The sequence below is a fragment of the Halichoerus grypus genome, chromosome 12 (assembly GCF_964656455.1).
Source record: "Halichoerus grypus chromosome 12, mHalGry1.hap1.1, whole genome shotgun sequence".
Classification (NCBI taxonomy): domain Eukaryota; kingdom Metazoa; phylum Chordata; class Mammalia; order Carnivora; family Phocidae; genus Halichoerus; species Halichoerus grypus.
This window is the reverse complement of record NC_135723.1, coordinates 92,204,260-92,225,659: the sequence shown is the minus strand read 5'-3', so window position 1 is coordinate 92,225,659 and position 21,400 is coordinate 92,204,260. Positions and strand designations below refer to the sequence as shown.

Genomic DNA, 21,400 nt, shown 5'->3' with positions numbered 1-21,400 from the left:
TCCCACCCATACTTTGGAGCACCCTCCCACTCACCTAGTGCAGACAGGACCACTGGGGGCTACCTTGGGAGCCAAGGGCTGTTCCCAGGGTGGCGGATCTTCGAGAGCAGCCCGGCAGGGCTTGACCAGAGAAGGTCCCTCGTGGCTCCAAGCCACACGTCAGGAGCTTGACCTTCAGCACTTGCCTTCTGCCACCCTTGGCACTTTATTCATGTCAGCAGGAGGAAATGATTCTCTTCATCTCTTGGTCCCCTGCAGGACCCCCTCTCTTATTTGGGGGCCCCCTGCTCTGACCCAGTCCCCATTCCCTGTCCCCGCAGTGATGATAGCAAGCACATACTGGGCTCTGTCACACCATTTCATCTAGAACTCCTAACCTCTTGCAGACTCAGGCTGTGGATACCTTGAGCTCAAGCTTTCTTTCTCCCTTGAATATAATTACCACAGAATGCCCAGAGAATTGAAATAGCAGAGAGACAGTATCACCAGCTGGGGCCCAGACAGCAAGCACAGTTTGGGACCTGCTACAGAGCAGCAAGGATTCCGGCTCCATCCCAGTAACACTGTGGCCGAGTGAAGGGGAGACCCCAAAGCTCTGCCGATAGCCCACATTTGCACTTCTACCATCCCTTACCCGGCAGTGGGTCCCCCAAACCCCTCCACCCTCCTGGTTTCGGAGGGCCTCTGAGAGTCTGACTCGCTTTGGCTTTTGCACAGCTCCGTATGCCAGGGCCTGGCAGGCTCTCTCCTGGGGTGCTTGTTGCTAATACAGATTTCCAGGCACCCCCGCCATGGGGTTCTAATTCAGTGGGTGGGATGGGAGGACCCCCATGTGCCAATGCACGGTCAGATTGGGGGTCTCTGTGAGGACCCACTGGCTCCCTCCCCAGTGAGACCGCTCTCCCTTTCCTGGAGGGGGGCTGCTACCTGTGGGGCAGGGAGGCTCCCCGTGGACTTCAGTGTGCACCCCTAGTGTCCGGTTTCCCAGACCTTCACTCTTCGTGTTTCTCTCCCTCAGCAATTAATCAGTGTTCTCTCTTGCCGGCCCCAGCCGTCTCCTCTTTGACTTTGATTTCATCCCCTTGGGATTTGTAATAGAATTGATCCAACCCAGTTACGTCAAGGGCCTGCTCATTGTGATGTGTGCCTCGTTCATACTTAGCGTCCTCTACCCCAGCCTTGCCCATTTTATCCTAGCGACCATATGTTGTTTTTTCCTCAGGACGTGTGTGGTCCTTTTCCTGAGGCTCTGTTATCTGTACCCTGCTCATCTGTCACTGCGTCTCTGGATCTCGGCAGACAGCCCTGGACGGGGCACGAAGAGTTACAGAGACCTCTCCTCCTTTCCTCTGTTACCTCCTTGTGCTTTTCAGTGTCCCCAGACAGAAATTCTAAAGTCCAGCGAGCTGGGACTTGCTCCCAACCGGTGGGACGGGCCAAAGCCCCAGGGAGCCAGTCCAGAGTCTGGGCAGACTCTCAGCTGGGTCTCGGGGAGATGAGGCTGATGTTGATGGGCTGGTCTCGGGAACATGCTCCTCCTTCCTGGAAGACCACCCTTGTTTTCCTAGAGGGGCAGGGTCTTCCGGGCAGTGGAGGGCCTGTGACCAGTCTATGACCCATGGCTCTTCCCCACACAGTCAACACCAGTCAGCACTCGTCCTACAAGTCCAAGTCCTCCAGCAACGTGACCTCCAGCAGCGGTCACTCTTCAGGGAGCTCTTCCGGAGCCAACGCATACCGGCAGCAGCGGCCAGGACCGCATTTCCAGCAGCAGCCTCTCAATCTTAGCCAGGTGAGTGCCAGCCGACCCTGCCTCCCCGGCCTGCACATCACCCAGATCCCCGCAGTCCGCTGGGGGCCTCAGCTTCCGAGCAGGCGGCCGCGGCCGGCCCTCACCCCGCTCACAGGGCCGCAGCACCCTAGTGGCCGGACGGGTCTTCTCGCTGCCTTGGGTTACCCTGGGGGAAGTTGGTCTCACGGGGTCACAGAGAGCCAGCCGCAAGTAAGATAAGTTGTCTCGTGGCACAGGGCACTCGGTGGCACAGTGCCAAAGCTTAAAAATAGGGTGGCCCACATCTTGCTCTTTCAGCCTAGCAGAGGCTAAAACACTGTGTCCTGGCCCTGTCAGACCAGGGTGCCCGGGGAGGACCTGCAGGCTGTTGGGCTGACTGGTTCATTGCCATGTGGGAGGCCAGGCCACACACGGGGAACCCCAAACCAAGGGCAAGAGAGGCCTTGGAGCAGCCGGGTGGTGTTGAGATGGGATTACACGTGAAGCAGAGTCTCCTTGGTACAGCGGCCTGTGTGTCCAGGGTCTATGTCAGGTCTGAATTGCAGAGCGGACGTGGGGGCCTGTTTCCTCAGAAGCCATGGAAGTGAAATAAATGGGGAGCTTGTGTTCCGAAACCCCTCGTCCGAAGCAGTGCGCTTGGTAAACTGAGGCCGCGTCTCTGTGTCGTCAGGACTCCGGTTCTCTGGAAGAGAGGGCTCTTTCATTTGTACCAATATAATTTCAAACAGCAAAGTTTCCAAGAGCCTAGGATTTCAGAGAACAAGATTTTACAGTGAGGGAGAAAGCAGTTATCACTCAAAGAGGGGCTCCTTTGACACTTCACAGCTGCGGTAGGCCCTTAGGAGAGCTCCTTCTCCTGTTACCTTTTCAAGCTGGCTTGAGCTGCGTGTCATCCAGCCAGGGACTCCGGGGACTCGGGGGACTTGGGAAAGCGTTCCTTTCTCAGTCCAGGCTAATGTTGCTTTCCCAGCCTACGAGGGAGGCATCTTCCCTCACTCCTGCGGCTTCTGGCCTCCTCCCCTCCTCTCCTCCCCCTCCTCCCCACTCCCCGGTCCTCTCCCCCTCCATACCCCCCACCTCACCTTCCTCCCCTTCCTCTCTTACCCCCTTCTCACTTCTCTCTCTTTCCCTCTTCCCTCCCTCCTTCTCCCTCCTCCCCCTCCCTCCTCCCTCCCACTTCTTCCTCCCTCTCCCTCCTCCCTCCCACTTCTTCCCCCTCCTTCCTTCCTCCCCTCCTCACTGCCCTCCCCCTCCTCACTTCTCTCTCCTCCTCCTCTCCCTCCTCCCTCCCGCTTCTCCCTCCTCCCCCTCCCCTTTCTCTCCTCCCACGTGTCTGGCCCCCACTGCAGCCCTCTCCTGGTGCTTCTCCTTCTCCAGGCTCAGCAGCACATCACCGCAGAGCGCGCCGGGACCCACCGCCGGCAGCAGGCCTACATCACTCCCACGATGGCTCAGGCCCCGTACTCCTTCCCGCACAACAGCCCCAGCCACGGCACTGTGCACCCCCACCTGGCCGCCGCTGCCGCAGCAGCCCACCTCCCCACCCAGCCCCACCTCTACACCTACACGGCGCCCGCGGCCTTGGGCTCCACCGGCACCGTGGCCCACCTGGTGGCCTCCCAAGGCTCGGCACGTCACACCGTGCAGCACACTGCCTACCCGGCCAGCATCGTCCACCAGGTCCCCGTGAGCATGGGCCCCCGGGTCCTGCCCTCGCCCACCATCCACCCGAGTCAGTATCCAGCCCAGTTTGCCCACCAGACCTACATCAGCGCCTCTCCAGCCTCCACCGTCTACACTGGATACCCACTGAGCCCCGCCAAGGTCAACCAGTACCCTTACATATAAACACTGGAAGGGGAGGGGAGGGGAGGGAGGATGGCCAGAGGGGAGGAGGGAGGAGGGGCGAGGTGGGAGCTGGGCTTTTTATACTGAAGATGCGGCACACAAACAATGCAACGGGGCAGGGGGGGCAGGGGGCAGGGACAGACACAAACGAAACTTGAACTAGGAGGTGGGGGGACTTAGAGCAGAGAAGAGAACATTTTAAAAAAGAAGGGATTGAGGAGGGGGAAATCTATGCTTTTTATTTTAAAAAAGAAAAAGAAAAAAAAGAAAACGTCAGTAACAAAAAAAACACAGCTCACGAACCCATTCTGCACCAAACTGGAAAGGAGAAGAAGAGAGCAACGGAAGATTATGGAAGTGGGGGGGGCCCCAGTTTTTGAAGAACTTTATCTATGAACTTCTCAAAGATTATTTTCATATGGCGGCAAGTGACGTTTAAGAATTTGCTGTCGGGGACACCTGATACGGAAATCCAATAGATTTTTAATTATGGAACATAAGAATTAGGGATTTTTCCAGAACTCTAAAGGGTCAGCAGCCCTCTAGAAGGTCAGGCCGTGGCCTGAGGTGGCTGATATTTGGGGGGTGGTGTAGGGTTGGCCAAGCCCAGTCCTGGCTCGTGTGTCAGGACTGATGGGGGGTGGCCAGGCTGAAGGAAGCCCCCCCCAGCAGAGGGCACAGTTTCTCTTCCTGAGCACTGGATAAATCCCTAAGCAATCCTCCAGTGTCATTAATAATGTGTGTTGCAAACTTTAGTTGTTTTTTTTCTTTTCCTTTCCTGAAGATTTCTTTTCTCTTTGAATCAATCCCTAGTCACGTAGCATAGGGCTAGCGGTCTTCGCCGACACCCTAGTAGAATGTAGCAGTCAGCACCCCTGTTTTCTACTTTGTGTTCAACTCCAATGATACCAATAGACTATTCCTCAATGTAATTGCACAAAAAAAGAAGTGATAGAACATAGGCATGTTAGCAGTGTGGTGGTCCAGGTGTGCGAGCGTGAACGAGCGTGTGCGGGTGTGAGCGCGGATGCCACCCTCCCCGTGTGTCCCTCGGCGCCGCCATCTCGGCTCTCGCCTCCTTGATTTGACACCGGTCCCTCCTAGTGCCTTACCGACCCACAGACGCGGGGTGAGGGTTTACTTCCATGGTACTCCAAGAAGCTGACTGAGGCGAGTCACATCATCTCAGCTCTTCTTTTGTGCTGTTGTAACATTTTATTCTGGTCTTTCCTTGTTTTCTTTTTTTTTTTTTAATTTAATTTTATGTTATTTTAATGCCTGTTGTCTTTTTGGAGCTGTCTGCTAGCAGAGAGGCATCAGGGAGCTGGCGGGAGTAGGGGGTGGTGGGGAGCCCAGGGATCTTGAGAGAGATGTGGGAGATGGCTGGGCGGGTGGACCAGTCTGACTTTTACTTTGGAGACTGAGAGCAAGAGAGACTCCCCACCATGCACCCTCCCCCCACTCTGCCTCAGTTCTGCCTAGGGGGCCGGCTCTTAGCCTTTGTGGGAGCAGAGGTCCCGTGTGTGTTGTGGGAATGTTGGCCTTGCCAGGCGGCTGCCTCCTTCCTGATATGAAAGGACAGAGGAGGGGAGGCCACCCACAGCCTCTGGGCCTGGCACCGCCTTCCTGTGTCTACGAGGTGGACCCAGCCCCAGGCCCTCACCCCCAGCCCACGCTCCTGCACGACCCCGCCCATCTCTCTCGTTCCACTGGCTGTGTATTGCTCTCACAGTTTTGCTAGATCCTTCCCTCTGTAGACAACCATCAACCTTTGTTTGCTGCTGCATCTTTCCTCACATTACCGGGCCTACCTACCCAAGACTCAACTTCGTTTTTGGTTTTAGAGGGGTCTGGTGGGCAGAAGGTCGGAGGGAAATTTTGAGGGTGACCAGGGAGTCTTACACTGCACTTTGGAACACTCCCACGGGCACTTAAGTTTCCAAAGAAATTTGCCCTTTGCCCTCTTTGCACCACTGATACATTCTGGAAGTTTTCTCAGGCTTTGAACACTGCTGGGGATGGGTGGAGTAGGGATGGCTCCGTTCATAGCAAAATTACTCTTGAATACATGAATGTTGGGAGACTCTGTCTGGTCTTAGATGGGGCTTAGAAGGGTGGCCCTAATTGTTTGATTCCTGATGCTGAGTCCTAACTGATCCCAAAGCCAAGTTTCCAAGGTGCAAAGAGATGGCTCCCAGTTTTGGCAGTTTGTCCTCATGCCCCCCGCCCCCTGCAGTTTCCCTTAACCATCTACTGTGAACAGTGGTGTTATAGTGATATCCCACCTAATTCAGTAACGAAGCCAGGCCATTACCTTAGCTGTTAGCTGTGAAATGTGAAATAACTCTGGAAATTCCCCCTCCCCAACCATGAATTCTACTCATCTTACAAAGAAATAGGTCCCCGAACTGGAACCAGCTTAGTCCAGGCCTGACGCTGGAAGGAAGGACACCATGACCCATTGGAGGCACACACGCAGGCAGGTCCCCGGCTGGTCCCACAGGTCGCCAGCCGGTGAGCCTGTGAGAGGCTCGCCCCAGAGCAAGACACTCTCCTCATGGACCCACCGACTGATCGACTGATGGATACTCCCCTCCTGGGACATGGGGAAGGGCCATCTCTCCGAGACCGTGGGAAAATGGCCAGTCCAGAGAGAGTGGGGGAGAAAAGTCTTCAGAGGACACATGAGCCAGAGCCCTCTCAGAGCTGTGCCAGCCAGGAAGATCCACCTGTTCCTGACTTGGCAGCAGCCAGATGGCAGCAGAACCCCATCACATCTCCTCCTGACCAGGACAGAAGTCTCGGCTGCAAATGAGACCGCATTGGCCTTGCTGGGTAGCATCCGGATCCCCTTGCACAGTTGACTCCCAGCGCTCCTATGGGGAAAGACAACGTAGCCTTCCATTTTAAAGAAAATTACTTTATCTACTTAAGTTGGAAGTCTCTTATTCTTTCACCTGATATTTTCTTTGTGTTCTTCCAGATCAGGAATGAAAGTTCCATGCTGCTCATGAAGATAATATTATTGTACTCATTATTTTGGTTATTACCATTGTAATTATTATCATTATCATCATGTTGATATTTTAGCTGGGGTTTTAAATGCACATTTATTCCCAGTATCTTTGTGTTTTCTTTTTAATATTTAAACTTATTTTATTATATCTGTGAGTGTATGAGTAGGCAGGAAGGACATGCAGATGTCCAGTTTTGTTAAACAAACAAACAAAACAAAAACAAAAGGAAAGACCCAGGAATTAGGAAAATTATTTCTGTCATCTCTAGTCCGCAAAGAGCTGTCAAGAAAGATCCACCACAGAACAAACGTTTGAAGAAGAATCAAGGCCTTTTCTGTGTGCAGGCCAGATTGGACTCTTGACATCATACTTTCCTAGAGTCTCAGTGGCCTTGGAAGAGTTCTGAGGTGGCATCTCCAAGGCCCCACCCTTAGCTGTGGTTCTTTCCCACATTCCCTGTGCTCTCCTGTGCTTCTGGAATCTGCTAACTAGATTCTTGGCCTGCCTCACATCTGATACTGACCTGTCATGCAAAAGAAAGCCCCTCTGCCCAGAGCTGCCCCACATGCCCTTCCTTTTCCCATCGGTGCACCAGGAGTGTGGCTTTATCTCCTTCAGTGTATAGACGACTGTCCCCTCCTAGAAGCCACGGGCTGGAAGGACGGACTTAAGGGTGCTAGGCAGGTGGTACCTTCCCCTGGGGAATTTCAGTCTCACTCCCCCTCCTTCCGCTCGCTGACCACACTGCCCACTTCTCCGGTCTCTTCCCCCTTTCTCCCCCAGTACCTCTTCTCAGCGCACAATTCTAGGGACAGAACTAGGAGCCAAAAAAAGATAGAGGGACGGTAAGAGGCCAGAAGAACACTGACAGTCAAGCAGCTTCTCCGACATTGCAGGCAGGGCCCCCCCTGAAAGCACTGGCCAACGGAGGGGCGCAGCGGGGCCTCGAGGCCATCCCCTCAGTGCACGCTGCCTGTGTGTGATGGGCTTTTTAAAATTGGCTCAAGGTGCCCACACACTGCCCACCAAACCCAGAAATACGGGCCTTAGGTTGAAATGCTGGTTTTGCTGAAGCTTAACCGAGACGCTGTCAGGTCATGCTCAGCCCTGGTGCCGCCCAGCAAACAGGAGCGCATCCTCCCTTCATCCCCACCCGCCCTCCTCTTCCGGTCCCCAGCACAGAGCTGCAGGATCAGAAGACCCCCGTGCTAGAGGCCAGGCTCCGCGTGCGCTCCTTCACACTTGCCCGGATCTCCCTTCCCTTCCTCCAGCTCTGAGTCACCCTGGCAAATCGGATGAATCAAAGCCTGCCTGTCCCTAGGACCAAGCTCTCAAGTGGAGGGATGCCAACCTCGTCCTTGTTGAGACCACAAATGACCTAGAGCATCATCTGTTCTTCAACTGCCTCTAGATGAAGAAGCATAGCGAAGCTGAAGAGGGGAAGATTGAAAAGGACAGGTCAAGGAGAACCATGTACTCGTAGCCTCAGGAAGTCCAGGGGGATGTGTTTCTGCCCAGTGGGTTCCTGCTGACCCGTCTGGGCATGTGCACCCATGTCTCTGCACTTAGTGCCTCGTTCATGACGTTCTGGCTGTTTCCAAGGGAAGGGGTGAGCAGGCCGACGGGTAGGAGTCTGAGGCTTGATGCCAATTAATACTGTGAAGTGGTGCGTGTGGTTGATCGAGTTCAGAGGGCAAGGAAGGGTCGAGGCAAACGGACGGTTGTCTCCTGGACTGTTTGCATGCTGGTCTTACTGGCGGTGAGGGGCTTGCAGGCTGGGGGAGCCAGCTGGCCTTGCCCTCTTCACCCTGGAAGACTCAACCTGCCCAAACGCCAGATTGTTGCAAGTAAGGAAGGGAAGGGGAGATTAGCACAGCTGCTAACAGGCTGGTTTCCCTTGACCAGATCTCTGGAAGTGCAAACACTCATTTTTGAACAAGCTAGTGGCGGAGGATTTGAGTTGTGTGAGTGTGTGTGTGTGAGTGGAGCAGACTTTCTTGGAAACTGGAGGAAGGAGATGAGGAGGCTTAAGAGCTACTGCTGACGGGCTGTGGTTGGTGAAACGAAGTGTGTCCGTGAGCTGGCCCCAGCTTTCATCCCAGGCCCTCTCGGGTGCTGGGGCCAGGGTGGGGGGTGGGGCCCCTGCTGGCCTGCCCAGGAGCTGCTAGGACAGATCACAGAAAGAAGAAGATAACGAGGTGCCCTCGGGTAGCAGAGGGAATTCAGCAGGGAGGCAAGGACTCTTTCCACAGGCCTGGCCTGGGACTTCACAATGCCAGCCTGAGCCATTTTGCCAGGAAACATTCCAGCCCCGGAAGCACTTTGCATGCTGCTATCTTGCTGATGTGTCTCACAGATTTCAGATGGAGAAGCCTCAAAACTGAGCAGGCCAGAGCTGTCCTTACCAAATTGGAAAGGAAGGTGGAACTGTTCCTTTCTTTAGCCAAAGAACCCTTCTCAAAGACACCTCCAGATGGGGACAAAATGGCATCCCTCTCTTTCCTTTCTGGGCAATAATGACATGGTCAGTGATGCATTTGTCTCTCTCTTTCCTCTCTCCTGACGTGTGTTTTTTTCTTTTTTTTTAATTGCATTTATTTCAAACTGTATCCATCTTTAAGAGGAGTGGGGATTGGTAACCCTAAATGCTGCTTTCGGGAAGCTGGAGGCACCGCACGAATACGTGGGCGTACCTGAGGTCACGTTACCCCGGGTACTGCCCAAGCGGACCCTCCGCCGGGAAGTTCGGCTGCGTCAGGGGGCAGGTGCACGAGGGAGCTGCGCTGGGCGTGTCAGTGCTTTTCCACTTCGATGCCTTAGGACTCTCACTCCTAATCTCCACAGAATAGACTCAGTCGAATCTCAGTCAGGCTACTAGAGAATTGAAGATGGTGAAACGACACTTAAAGGCAATAGAAACCTTCCAAAGGCTTTTGGTGCCCTTGCGCACTAGGGTGGCCCAAGGTGGTAGAGGTCTCTCACATCTTTCTCGAGGCTTCCAGAAGTTCCGGAGAGCCAGCTCCAAGGCAGTTGCCCCTTTGAGATTCAGTGAGCGTTTACAGAGAAGTGACCCTCCTGCGGAGCACACTTTCTCAGAGACCCTCCCAGTCCCCCACAGGTACCCCCCTACCCTAGACGGCCATGTTAGGGCAGCATGTTGACTGTGTCCCATTTGTTAACACTTGGGCGTCCCTGAAGGAAGTAGGAGAAGGCATTTGCTGAAGGCTTTACCCGTAGGGAGCTGACGCACTCAGAAGGCACGTGTTAAAGGAAAGGAAATATGATGGTGGTCCAAAATCTCCAAGTTTCTAGTGAAATTTTTGTTAATTGGGACTTCGCTGAGATACCATTTCGTTCCGCTTTTTTAGTTAACAGCAATGAGTGGCTTCATGTTTTCTGACAAACCATCTAATGATACTTCTGTTTACTGTGTGCCAAACACTGTGCTAAAAATTGCTCATTGGTTATCTTGTTTCATTTAGTCTTCATAATAACAACTCTGCAAGGGGCCCCATTCGTCCCTTTCCAGATGAGGCATGTGGCTTGGAGAGCTGGTGACATGCCCAGGGTCACATGGCTAGTGAGAGAGCCGGGCCTTGAACCTGGGTCTGCCCAGCTCCAGAACCGAGCTTGCAGCCACCAGCCTCCTGGGCCACCTCGTGTGTGTGTGTGTGTGTGTGTGTGTGTGCGCGTGCGCACGCACGCACGTGAGTGCAAAGAAAACCCTTGAAGGAACCCCTCGCCATCCCTGCCCCATGCGTGCAACCCAGCAGAAGGTCTGAATGAAGAGGGAGCCCTGAATTGGATGCAAGCAGAAGGGGCAGAATTCATTTGACTTTTAGAGAAAATCTTAGGGGAGTTTCTTTTGATTCATAGTAGAATTCATTTTAGATTTCTTTCCAGTGTACCAACTAGCTTTAGTAGTGCTGCTACAACAAACTTATGAGTGAAGAAAAAAAGTGTTCTTTTCTTCTTTAAAAAAATAAATAAATTTTTTCTTGCTTATAGTTAATTCTAGAAAGGCAATACTAAAGGTATATATTTTTTTTAAAATGCTATTTTTTACTGCACTGATAAATATCATGACAACTCTGTTCTCTATAATCGATCCACTCTTCAGCTCTGGGTAGAACCAGATGCGGGATTCACACCAAATTTGTAAATACCGTGTGTGGGTCTGGTGTCCAGGAACTTTTTTCTTTGTGTAAAAAAAAAAAAAAGGAAAAGGAGAAGGAGAAAAAACAAGATGACTCTTAGAGGAACCAAATAAGGGTTTCTTTGGAGATACCTTTCTCAAAGAAATGGAAAGAACGGTTATGTAAACAGAAAAATCAGCCAACTCTTAGGGCATAAGGAAGGAGAGTCTCTTGCCGCAGTATGAGATTAATAGTAATACAGAAGCATTTTTAATTTGGTTGAAAAGTAACAAGAATTTAGAAATGCTTTAGGATGAGATTTTTAATTTTTTAGAAAACTATTATCATGTGTTATGAAACATCTCCTCAGTTGTCTTGGGTGGGTTTTTTGTTTCTTTTTTATTTAAAAAAAAAAAACTTCTTTATTGACTGGCTCCAGGCTTGTTTGCCTAAATTCTTAGGTAGTTTACACGAGTTCTAGAACCTTCTAGAACTTTGACTCCATTGGAAGCAAACCCAACTAATCAGAATTTGAGATCCTGGTTGGTTTCAATAGGTATTCTGGAATTCTGACAGAACACCTAAAGATTTTTTTTGAAGAAGGTTTTAGATACATTATCTTACACAAACTGTGACCTAATGGCAATAATTACCTCAAATGTGGGCATTCATCCTGGTTTTAGCCTTTTTTGAAATCATGTAGCCAGCTTGATCTTGGGATTTAAAAGACTATGAACTCTGTGTGGGCTGAAAATAATGATTAATGCACACCCTGGTCATTGTTGCTTAAGTGAATTCTGAAAATAGCTGATCTTTACATCAAAAATGAAACCAAGGAAGAGATTATTCTTTGTGTGTTGTAATGAAATGTGATATTCAAATGCACATGTTAAGTATATATGTTTTTAGCTACTGTACAATGCTGTTAGCCTTCTAAGATATCGAGAGAGCCACATTTTAAATGCGTAAACTAAGTAATTGTGGATACTTAAGCATATTTCTGGCTACGTTTTATAGTTAAAGTGTTTTATAGTTTACATTTAAACTGGTACTTTTTAAAGAAAATTTCTGTTTATAACTGACATCTTCAAACCCCAGCGATCTCCTCTTTAGTTGGAGGCCCTGCCCCTCCAAGGCAGGTGTTTTCTACCCATACTGTTGTGTAGCCCAATATGAGCGTTTCCCTCCACGTTACTTACTGGTTTCCATGTGAACGCGAGAGAATGTGAAAGGATTTCTGGATTGAGTGGGAAGGGGTGAGTCCATAGCCTGGGCCAGATGTGAAGACCTCATGCCATGTTGTATCAACACTTGTCTCCAAAGAGGCCTTCTCTTTGACATCGTGGAAGAGGCAGAGAGAACAGATACCTGGTTCGTTGATTTTGTCTTGATCTGAATGTTTAATTTCTCTCGATCCACTGACTTCCGGTCACCAGGCAGAGTAGAAGACACTGGGATGCAGGCGGCCCTGAAGGGGCAGCTGCTATTTCTGGGCCTCTGGCAATATTCTGATCGGTGTTTTGCAGGGGGGGAGCCTCACACCCCTACGCCCACATTCATTGGCTGGGCTTTCCATAGACCTGCTGTCACTAATTCCTTTTCTCCTTTAAAACAAAATAAATGCAAAAGGACGTGTTTACTTTTGACTCTTTGTCAAACTCAGATTTGAAGCCTAGGTCGGTGGGACGGGGGAAGCTAGATTCCTCCCTAGAGACTGATTGCTGCTGAGCAGGGGTGGGGCTGGGGAACCTAGGGGCAGCTGGGGGAGGGGTGTGGGTGACTGCGACCCCTGGAAGTAGAGATGGTCACTGTGACGCTTCAGAGAGTGGGCCCCACTGTCTCCTAGGAACAGGCTGGAACATGCTGGTGTCCCGAAGAGTTTTGGTTTGTTTCTTGTTTTCTCTCGTACCACAACCCAAGTGCGGAGGACCTACTGTGGTAAAGGGCATTCCGTCAGCAGCTAAGACTTTGCAAACTGCAGAACACCCGGGACCAGGGAACTGTTTGTGTGTGTTCCTTCGAATGCATTCGTGTTTTCCCTGTGACCTCTCTGTGGACCGTATGTTCTCGTGACAGGTTCTTGTAAGAAATGTTAGGGTAAAATTTTTTTTTTTTAATCTCGCCCTTCCTCATAATACTCCTGCTTTCCCTCTGTTTGGTCTTTCCCTTTGCTTGAAACTCACCAAATTAATTTTATGTCACTGTCTTTGGGGCTTAACCGTATGTTTAAAAACTAGAAGCATAGGAATTAGCTTCAAAAAAAAAAAAAAGTAAATACGCTGCATCTGAAACTCACTCCCTCTAGTGTCCTTTGAACCGCTCCCCACAGATCTCTCCTGGTGCGGCCTCCCCACTCCTTGTCCAGGTCAGTGTCTCCGGGGCCACCCCCGCCTCCACCCCGCTGCCACCACAGCCCCCCAGGACACTCTCAAGAGCCAGGAAGAAGGACCCACCTGGCCTCATGAGCGGTGGTCTTGCCTCCCTGTTAGATACTCACCTGCTTGGTGGAAGGGGCAACGGATTTATCATTATTATTATCATTATTATTAATTATTATTATTATTATTATTATTATTATTTTAATAGTTTTCGGCTCAGGTTATAAGGAAGAACTTGGGAAGTGGAAAGTGACTTGACCATGCCCATCCTTTGTAGCTTTCTGTGACTTCTGAATGGAACATGAAGCGTCCCCCCCCCACTCGCCTCTCCTCACTTCCAAGTAGACACCCCCCACCCTCCCACCCCCCGTGGGCGCTGCCTCCGCCTCGGGGTTTCCCCCCACCCTTTCACGCTCCCTCTCACTTTTGTGTTACTGCTCATTTAAAGCTGTCTTCCGTGGCTTTTCCAGGGCACAATCATTTCTGGCCCCCAAAGCATCTCCTCATCCTCTTTGTGTGCATTTTTTAACCAAATGAAGTAGACCAGAAAGTCCTACTTTGGGGCAGCAGACTTTCTAGTTTAGTAGAATCACTGTATAGATAGAGATGTTGATATATATGTTAGTGTATATATATATCAAACCAAATTTCTGATAGGACAAGTATAGCTTTACGGATGAGGAGGAAGAGGGGCTTTCAGAAGTCAGGCAGCAATGGCGTCGTAGACGAGCCCGGGGCCGGCCCCAGGCTGCACCTTCCCTGCGTGGGCCTGCGGCATGGCGCCAGGTTCTCATCCCCCACCTCACCACAGCGGAGGCAGGTGGCCCCGAGGGGGGCCGCCGCTCTCTCTGGGTCCCCAGCCTCCAGGGCACAAATGAGTGAGGGGGGACAGCAAATCAGAACGACTGGCATTTTCCATCCCATTTTGCGTTGACCGCATGTATTGAGCTGTAGCCTGTACTATATCACGTTTCCAAAAGCGGGATCCATTAGGATGGAAAGCGACAGGATCTGTAGAAATGTTTACCTTTCAACTGCCCATGAATTCCGGACACTGGATAGAAAGACTCACTCCCCAGAATGAGAGCCGGGAAGAGGAGACCCGGTGATGATTGGTCACCAGTCCAAGGAACATGGCTCCCTCCCCAAGGTCACCTTGCCTACATCTTCCTCCACCAGGTCATCTCAGCTCAATAGCCCTATGAAAGCCCCGGTCTGTTGTGTTCCTTCACTGTACGGTTTCTGTAATGAAAAGTGTTAATCCATGTTAATCTTTGTGAAAATTATTGCGTGCAACAGTATTTTCTCGTGTACCTCTTTTTCCTATGTGAATTGTCCCTCTTTTCTTTTTTATTTATAAATGTCTACTTTTTTTAAAAAACAAACCAATGTGTTGTAGACCTATATGTAACCTATTCCTTAGTCTCATATTATAGGTATGTTATAAGAATGGATATTTTACTTGGCTTTAGAATGTTTTACAAGAAAAATAATTCTTAACTGATCAAGTCCTTGCTACTAAAATGCTTGTGTTTTTCATCATGATGTCGTGTGCTTCTAAATTAATAATCATTTTCGTTGTAGAAAAATGGAGTGAATTTATATTAGTCTTGGAAACTAATAATAGCATTGTAAATTTATGAGATGATTTTAACAGAAAAAAATTATAGAAGAATATAGTTATTTTAATTGTAATATTACTAACTGTAGGGTGAGAAAGGGGGGTCCCGTTGTGGTGAACTATGTTATAGCTTGTTACTCACAGTTTCTTTTTGATCATTTTTTCGGTCTCTGAGGTGAAACGAGTTATTAATTAAAATTTGTAAACTCACATATGCATATTGTATATGTGTAGAAATGTAATCACACTTTGTCTTGGAATTACATTAAACTGTTTGGAATCACTGTACACTTGGCCTGGCATGCTTATTTCTTCTAGAACCAGACTAGTTCTATAAGACTAAAGAGATTACTGATACAAGTAACACCCTTGGGAGTTATCTAACCCTTCAGAAATCGTTTAATACCCCCTGAACGCGTTCATAACCCACCCACCTCACCTACGGTCTGCCAAGATGACTGTGGATGGCTGTAGAGAGAGGGCCTCACGAGGAGGGCCCACCTCGTCTGTTGGGCAGTCATCTCCACCATCATCCCAAACAGAAGCTCTATACCTGTTAAACAATAACTCCCCGTTCCCCTCCGCGCCCTTGACACCCACCCTTCTTCTGTTTTCCGTCTCTGGGTACCTCATGGAAGTGAGATCCTACAATATTTGCCTTTTACTTGTTTGCCCTGGCTTATTTCATGTACCAGTGTTCTCAAAGGTCATCTATTTTGTAGCATGTATCAGAATCTCCTTCCTTTCTAAGACTGAGTAACATCCCATTGTATGTAAATGCCAAACTTTGTTTATCCATTCATCTATTGTTTTGTGTTTGGGTTTGTGTGTGTGTGTGTATGTGTGTGTGTTTGGGTTTTGTGAATAATGCTGCCATGGATATTGGTACAGAACTATGAATCCCTGCTTTCAGTTCTTTTGGATACATACCGAGGAGTGGAATTGCTGGATTATCTGGAAATTCCTAACTTTTTGAGGAACCGCCAAACGTATCCCCAGTGACTCCACTATTCGGCATCCTCACCAGCAACGCACAGGGATCCGGTGTCCTCCCCCGGCACTCTTAGGCTGCCTTCCATTGCCAGGGTCTGGGGCCTCAGGACCGCCCAGCTCCTGGCCCCCTGTTATCGGCGCCTCCTGGTTTCACAAGCTCACAAGCAACCTAAACCGCACCCACCTTTTCACCTGTACCCTCAGCTTCCTGCCACCTGTGCTTCTGCCACACTCGCTTGCTGGACCCAGCCTACCATCCACGTCTCTGCTCCTACATCGAAGACCCCCGAACGCTTTTGGAGAAGACCCCCGAACGCTGTTGGACCTCAGCCGGCTTTCTGAGCTCATCGGCTCCCTCTGTGGCTAATCGGAAAGCTCCCGCTCTCCCTGTGCCCTTGACTACAGGACCCCCCTCCTGGGCAGAGTAACCCAGAGAAATGCAGGTCTTCAGAGCCCCTCAACCCCCACCCCCTCCCACAGTCCCATCTGCCTCCATCTACAGGCTTTCCCCCTGTGCAGAGCTCTTTCCTGCCAAGCATCCCTGCTTTGGACCTTCATGCTTTTCTCACACGCTGCCCTGCGAGAAGCAGCCTGTGTCCCTCGCTCTCTCCTGCCCTCACGCTACTGACGAGGTCAGTGTCCCCTGTCCCCGTTCCCAACCCCTTCTGCATAGTTCTTACTAGGCTGTACTGTCCACATTTCTTTCCTGATGTCCCTTCTCCACAAAACCACAAAACCCTGCAGGTAAGAGTGGGTAGTCAAATATTGGGCTAAATCAGCAAATTACTCAGCCCATTTTCTTGCCCCACCGACCTACCTTTCCGTTGAATTCCAGGTCTCCCAGAATTCAGATAATACCAACAAAACCCTAAATGCAGCCAAGACGTGAACTTGCTTCAGTTCAACTCAGCCAAATTCAATTACATAAAAATCCATGAAGATTTTGACAGAACTTCAGAACTCTTCAGCATATATAGTTTTTAAATTATAAATGCGCCACCAGGGATCACAGCCCATGGAGGTCATGCCCAGGAGCCTGTTCCAAACAATCAGGTGTATGTTTTTTGTGAGTCTGACTTACCTGTTTCCTAACTATTCCCTAGAATATTTAAGCCTAAGCAAATACTAAATACGTGGAAAGGCAGAGAATACACTAAAGGCAAAGTATAAATGTAACACTGATGGGATGGTGACCTCATGACCTCATGACCTCTGAGCTTACCTGTTCAGTCTCTCTTTTCTATCAGTACTGAGCTTTTTTTTTTAAGATTTTATTTATTTGAGGGGCGCCTGGGTGGCTCAGTCGTTAAGCATCTGCCTTCAGCTCAGGTCATGATCCCAGGGTCCTGGGATCGAGCCCCGCATCGGGCTCCCTGCTCGGCGGGAAACGTGCTTCTCCCTCTCCCACTCCCCCTGCTTGTGTTCCTTCTCTCGCTGTGTCTCTCTCTGTCAAATAAATAAATCTTTTAAAAATATATATATATTTATTTGAGAGCGAGCTCAAGCGAGAGAGATCACAGAGGGAGAGTGAGAAGCAGACTCGCCACTGAGCAGGGAGCCCGATGTGGGACTTGATCCCAGGACCCTGGGATCATGACCTGAGCTGAAGACAGACGCCTAACCCACTGAGCCACCCAGGTGCTCCTGTACTGAGCTTTAAAGCAGATGCCTTGGATCCTCTCCCTGCCCCCACCTCGAACACTATGTCCCACTTGGGCCACGCAGAACTCCTCTTGGGAGATCTTTTTCCTCCAGCACATCTCCCTTAGAAGATCTAATTCCATTACACTGTCTGGCATCGCTTGAAGGTGGAAAAAACCCACTGCCCAGCAACAACCATAATCCCCACCCCCTAGGGAAGAAACAGCGAGGAGCTGGACAGCCTGTATTGTGAGACCATCCAATTCCAGGTTTTAACTGTGGTTGTTTTGTTTGTTTTGTTTTTTTCCTGGGCTGCAAGTTTGGTTCAACATCCGCAAATCAATCAATGTGATACACTACATTAATAAAAGAACAAGAACCATATGATCCTCTCAATAGATGCAGAAAAAGCATTTGACAAAGTACAGCATCCTTTCTTGATCAAAACTCTTCAGAGTATAGGGATATTGGGTACATACCTCAATATCATAAAAGCCATCTATGAAAAACCCACAGCGAATATAATTCTCAATGGGGAAAAACTGAGAGCCTTCCCCCTAAGGTCAGGAACACGGCAGGGATGTCCACTATCACCACTGCTATTCAACATAGTACTAGAAGTCCTAGCCACAGCAATCAGACAACAAAAAGAAATCAAAGGCATCCGAATCGGCAAAGAAGAAGTCAAACTCTCACTCTTTGCAGATGATATGATACTTTATGTGGAAAACCCAAAAGACTCCACCCCAAAACTGCTAGAACTCATACAGGAATTCAGTAAAGTGGCAGGATATAAAATCAATGCACAGAAATCAGTTGCATTTATATACACCAACAACAAGACAGAAGAGAAATTAAGGAGTCGATCCCATTTACAATTAACTGTTTCACACGTGCCGATCTAGAGGAGCCCTGCAGTCCTTTCTCCTGAGACACCTGGCATTTGCCAGTGCGTCTACGACAACGCTGGAGTATAGGTACTCTTGGAAAGAAACCACTTGACATCTGCTTTTGTGTCTTTTTATGTTCTGTTTAAATGTCTTACGTTTTATTGCAGTGGCTCTCAGGATCCTTACCCACTGCAGACTAAGCCTGTGGACCGGGCTGCTCGAGAAAGCACAAAGTACCCGCTGCCGGATCAAAGGCCAGAAGGAAAACACGGATGTGTGGAGGAAGCCGTGCTGGGAGGGAAAAGAAACATCACCGGTCTTAAGATAGCACAGGCCTCGAGCACCGGGTGTTGTATGGAAGAGATGCATCGCCGAATTCTACACCTGAAACTAATATTACACTGTAAGTTAACTAACTGGGATTTAAATAAAAACTTGAGAAAGAATAAAAAATTTTAAAAAATAACATTTGTTAAAAACGAAAAAAAAAAAAGAAAAGAAAGAAAGCTAGCCCAGGAACCAGGGAGGGAGGCAGTAGGAGAGAAGGTAGTAGTGACAGCATAGTGATTCGGGAGCATGGGAGTCCGCCATATTCGGGCTGAGTTCCAGGCACTGTTGTTCATGACCGCAAAAGCTGGGGAGTTCCTTACTCTCTCGAGCCTCAGTTTTCTTATCTGTAAAATGGGGATAATACTACATGTGGGCCAAGGCTGGCCGCATATTCCCCCAAAGCCAAGTCTTCCTCCTCTTGCTGAGCACACAGCTAGATTATATGTCCTAGCTTGCTCTGCAGATAAATATGACCAGAATGGGCCCTAAAAAACGGTCACACATTTATCCACACTCTCTCCCCTCAGTTTCTGGCCAGATGTGGAAGATCCAGTGAAGAACTCTAAGGGCCTAGAGCACGGTGGGGCCTCCAGACAGAAGCAGCCCAGGACACTGAATGACTTGGTGGCCTCCTGATAAACCCACACGGGACAAAACCACAAAAGAGCAAGAAATAAGTATTTTTATTATATATATATATATATACTTTTATGGTCTTATAGAGTTATTTTTTTGTTTTATTTCAAGTTAGTTGACATATAGTGTATTATTAATTATTAATTCGGGGGTAGAATTTAATGATTCATCAGTTGCATAGAACACCCGGTGCTCATTCCATCATGTGCCCTCCTTGATGCCCATCACCCAGTTACCCCATCCCCCCACCCACCTCCCCTCCAGCGACCTCAGTTTGTTCCCCAAAGTATTTTTATTATATTCAAGACTCTGAAATTGTTGTTTATTATAACAACTGAGCTATCCCGACTAATATAGACATTGGTTCCTGAAAGTGAGGGGGTGCTGTAACAAACACCTAAACGAGAATACGTGGCATTGGTTTAGCAGCTAGACAGAGAAATATGGAAATTGATTTCAGGAGCTGGAAAGGTGATAGCCCATGTTATGCTTTAATAAAACATGCCATAGGGGCACCTGGGTGGCTCAGTCATTAAGCATCTGCCTTTGACTCAGGTCATGATCCCAGGGTCCTGGGATCGAGCCCCGCATCGGGCTCCCTGCTTGGCGGGAAGCCTGCTTCTCCCTCTCCCACTCCCCCTGCTTGTGTTCCCTCTCTCGCTGTGTCTCTCTGTCAAATAAATAAATAAAATCTTTAATAAAAAAAGTAAAAAAATAAAAAAATAAAACATGCTATAATCATGCCATTAGAAACCCTAAGCAGTCTGCAAAAAAAAAAAAAAAAAATCCACTCAAGCTAACAAGTCAATCTGGCAAGATTGTAGGATGAACGGTCAATATGCAAAAATTGATTCTACTTCTTTATACTAGCAACAAACAGTTGGACTGTGAATTTTTTTTTAACTGTAGGAGCATTAAAAATAAAAATATTTGAGGATAAGTTTTTTTTTTTTCATTGGGAAATAACTTCATTTTCTTCGGGGGTGTGGGCAGATGTCTAGTCTCAGAACTTCTGGAATTGCTTCTTGGTGCCTGTGGTCTTTGTGACTTTGGGCACGTTGAAATGCAGTCTCGCTCAAGGGCCAGCACTCGTCCACTGTGACAATGTCGCCCATCTGGACATCCCTGCAGCAGGGGGACAGGGGCACGGACATGTGCTTGTGGCCTTTCTCAAAGAGGTTGTACTTGGGGTAGTGGAGGTAGTCTCAGTGGGTGACAGTGGTCCTCTGCATCTTCATCTTGGCCACCATGCCAGACAGAATATGCCCTTGGACGGAGACATTACCAGTAAAGGGGCACCTCTTGTCAATATAGGTGCCCTCAATGGCCTCCTTGGGCATCTTGAAGCCCAAACCAATGTTTTTGTAGTATCGCGGGAGCTTCTCCTTGCCAGTTTCTCCAAGCAGGACCCTCTTCTTATTTTGAAAGATGGTGGGTTGCTTTTGGCAGGTGCACTCAGTCTGCACGTCTGCCATCTTCCCAGCTGCCTGAAAAAGCTTGAGGATAAGTTTTAAACAAATATATGCAACAATTCTACCCTTAAAACTTGTAACAAGTTGCTGAAAATTTTAAAAACTTTTTAAAAATGGAGACATCTATGCTGTTGAATGGAATAGTCAAATTATTAAAATGGCATAGGTCTTCACATTGATTTACAGATCCAATGCAATCCCAATCAAAATCCCAGCAGGCTTTTTCAGTACAATTGACAAAAACAAACAAACAAAAATAAAGCATTAGAGACCCATGTGATAGTATCAAATAGCCTTAACTGGAGTCCTGGGAGGAGAGAAGAAAAGAAGGGTGAGGTAAAGAGGTAAAGGTGAAGACTTTTCCAAAATTGATCAACGACACCAAGGTGCAGAATCGAGAATCTCAGTGCACACAAGAGTACAGCTAGACTGCACTTCTCAGCCTTCCGAGACTGTCCTGGCCAGTGGTCTGTGGGCAGAGTGCATTCCACCTGCAGGCTGGCCCCTGTCTAGTCGAGGGGGAGATCTGCTATGATCAGCACAAATCTCAGAGGCTTGATTTCTCACTCACACAGTTTGCTACAGGTCCAGACAACTATCTAGGAGACCTGTCCCCTACATAGTGACTTAGCATTCCAGGATGTCT

The 21,400-nt window shown here is 49.0% G+C and overlaps 1 protein-coding gene and 1 pseudogene across 6 annotated transcripts in view; one reads left to right on the top strand and one right to left on the bottom strand.

Moving 5' to 3' along the window:
* Positions 1-19,331, top strand: part of HIPK2 (homeodomain interacting protein kinase 2) — a 183,659-nt gene extending 164,328 nt beyond the window's left edge. For 2 of the 6 annotated variants that reach the window (XM_078059631.1, XM_036119981.2), the window contains exons 14-15: positions 1,638-1,792; positions 3,142-15,080. In XM_078059631.1, the coding sequence (XP_077915757.1) occupies positions 1,638-1,792; positions 3,142-3,798 (812 nt within the window). In that variant the 3' untranslated portion in view covers positions 3,799-15,080. Of the gene's footprint in view, positions 1-1,637; positions 1,793-3,141; positions 15,081-18,483; positions 18,725-19,173 lie in introns of those variants that run through there. The other 4 variants (XM_078059633.1, XM_078059632.1, XR_013442895.1 and 1 more) reach the window with 3 other exon arrangements.
* A 781-nt stretch (positions 19,332-20,112) lies between these two features.
* On the bottom strand, positions 20,113-21,077 carry LOC118551783 (small ribosomal subunit protein uS17 pseudogene; annotated as a pseudogene).
* Positions 21,078-21,400: the final 323 nt, after the last annotated feature.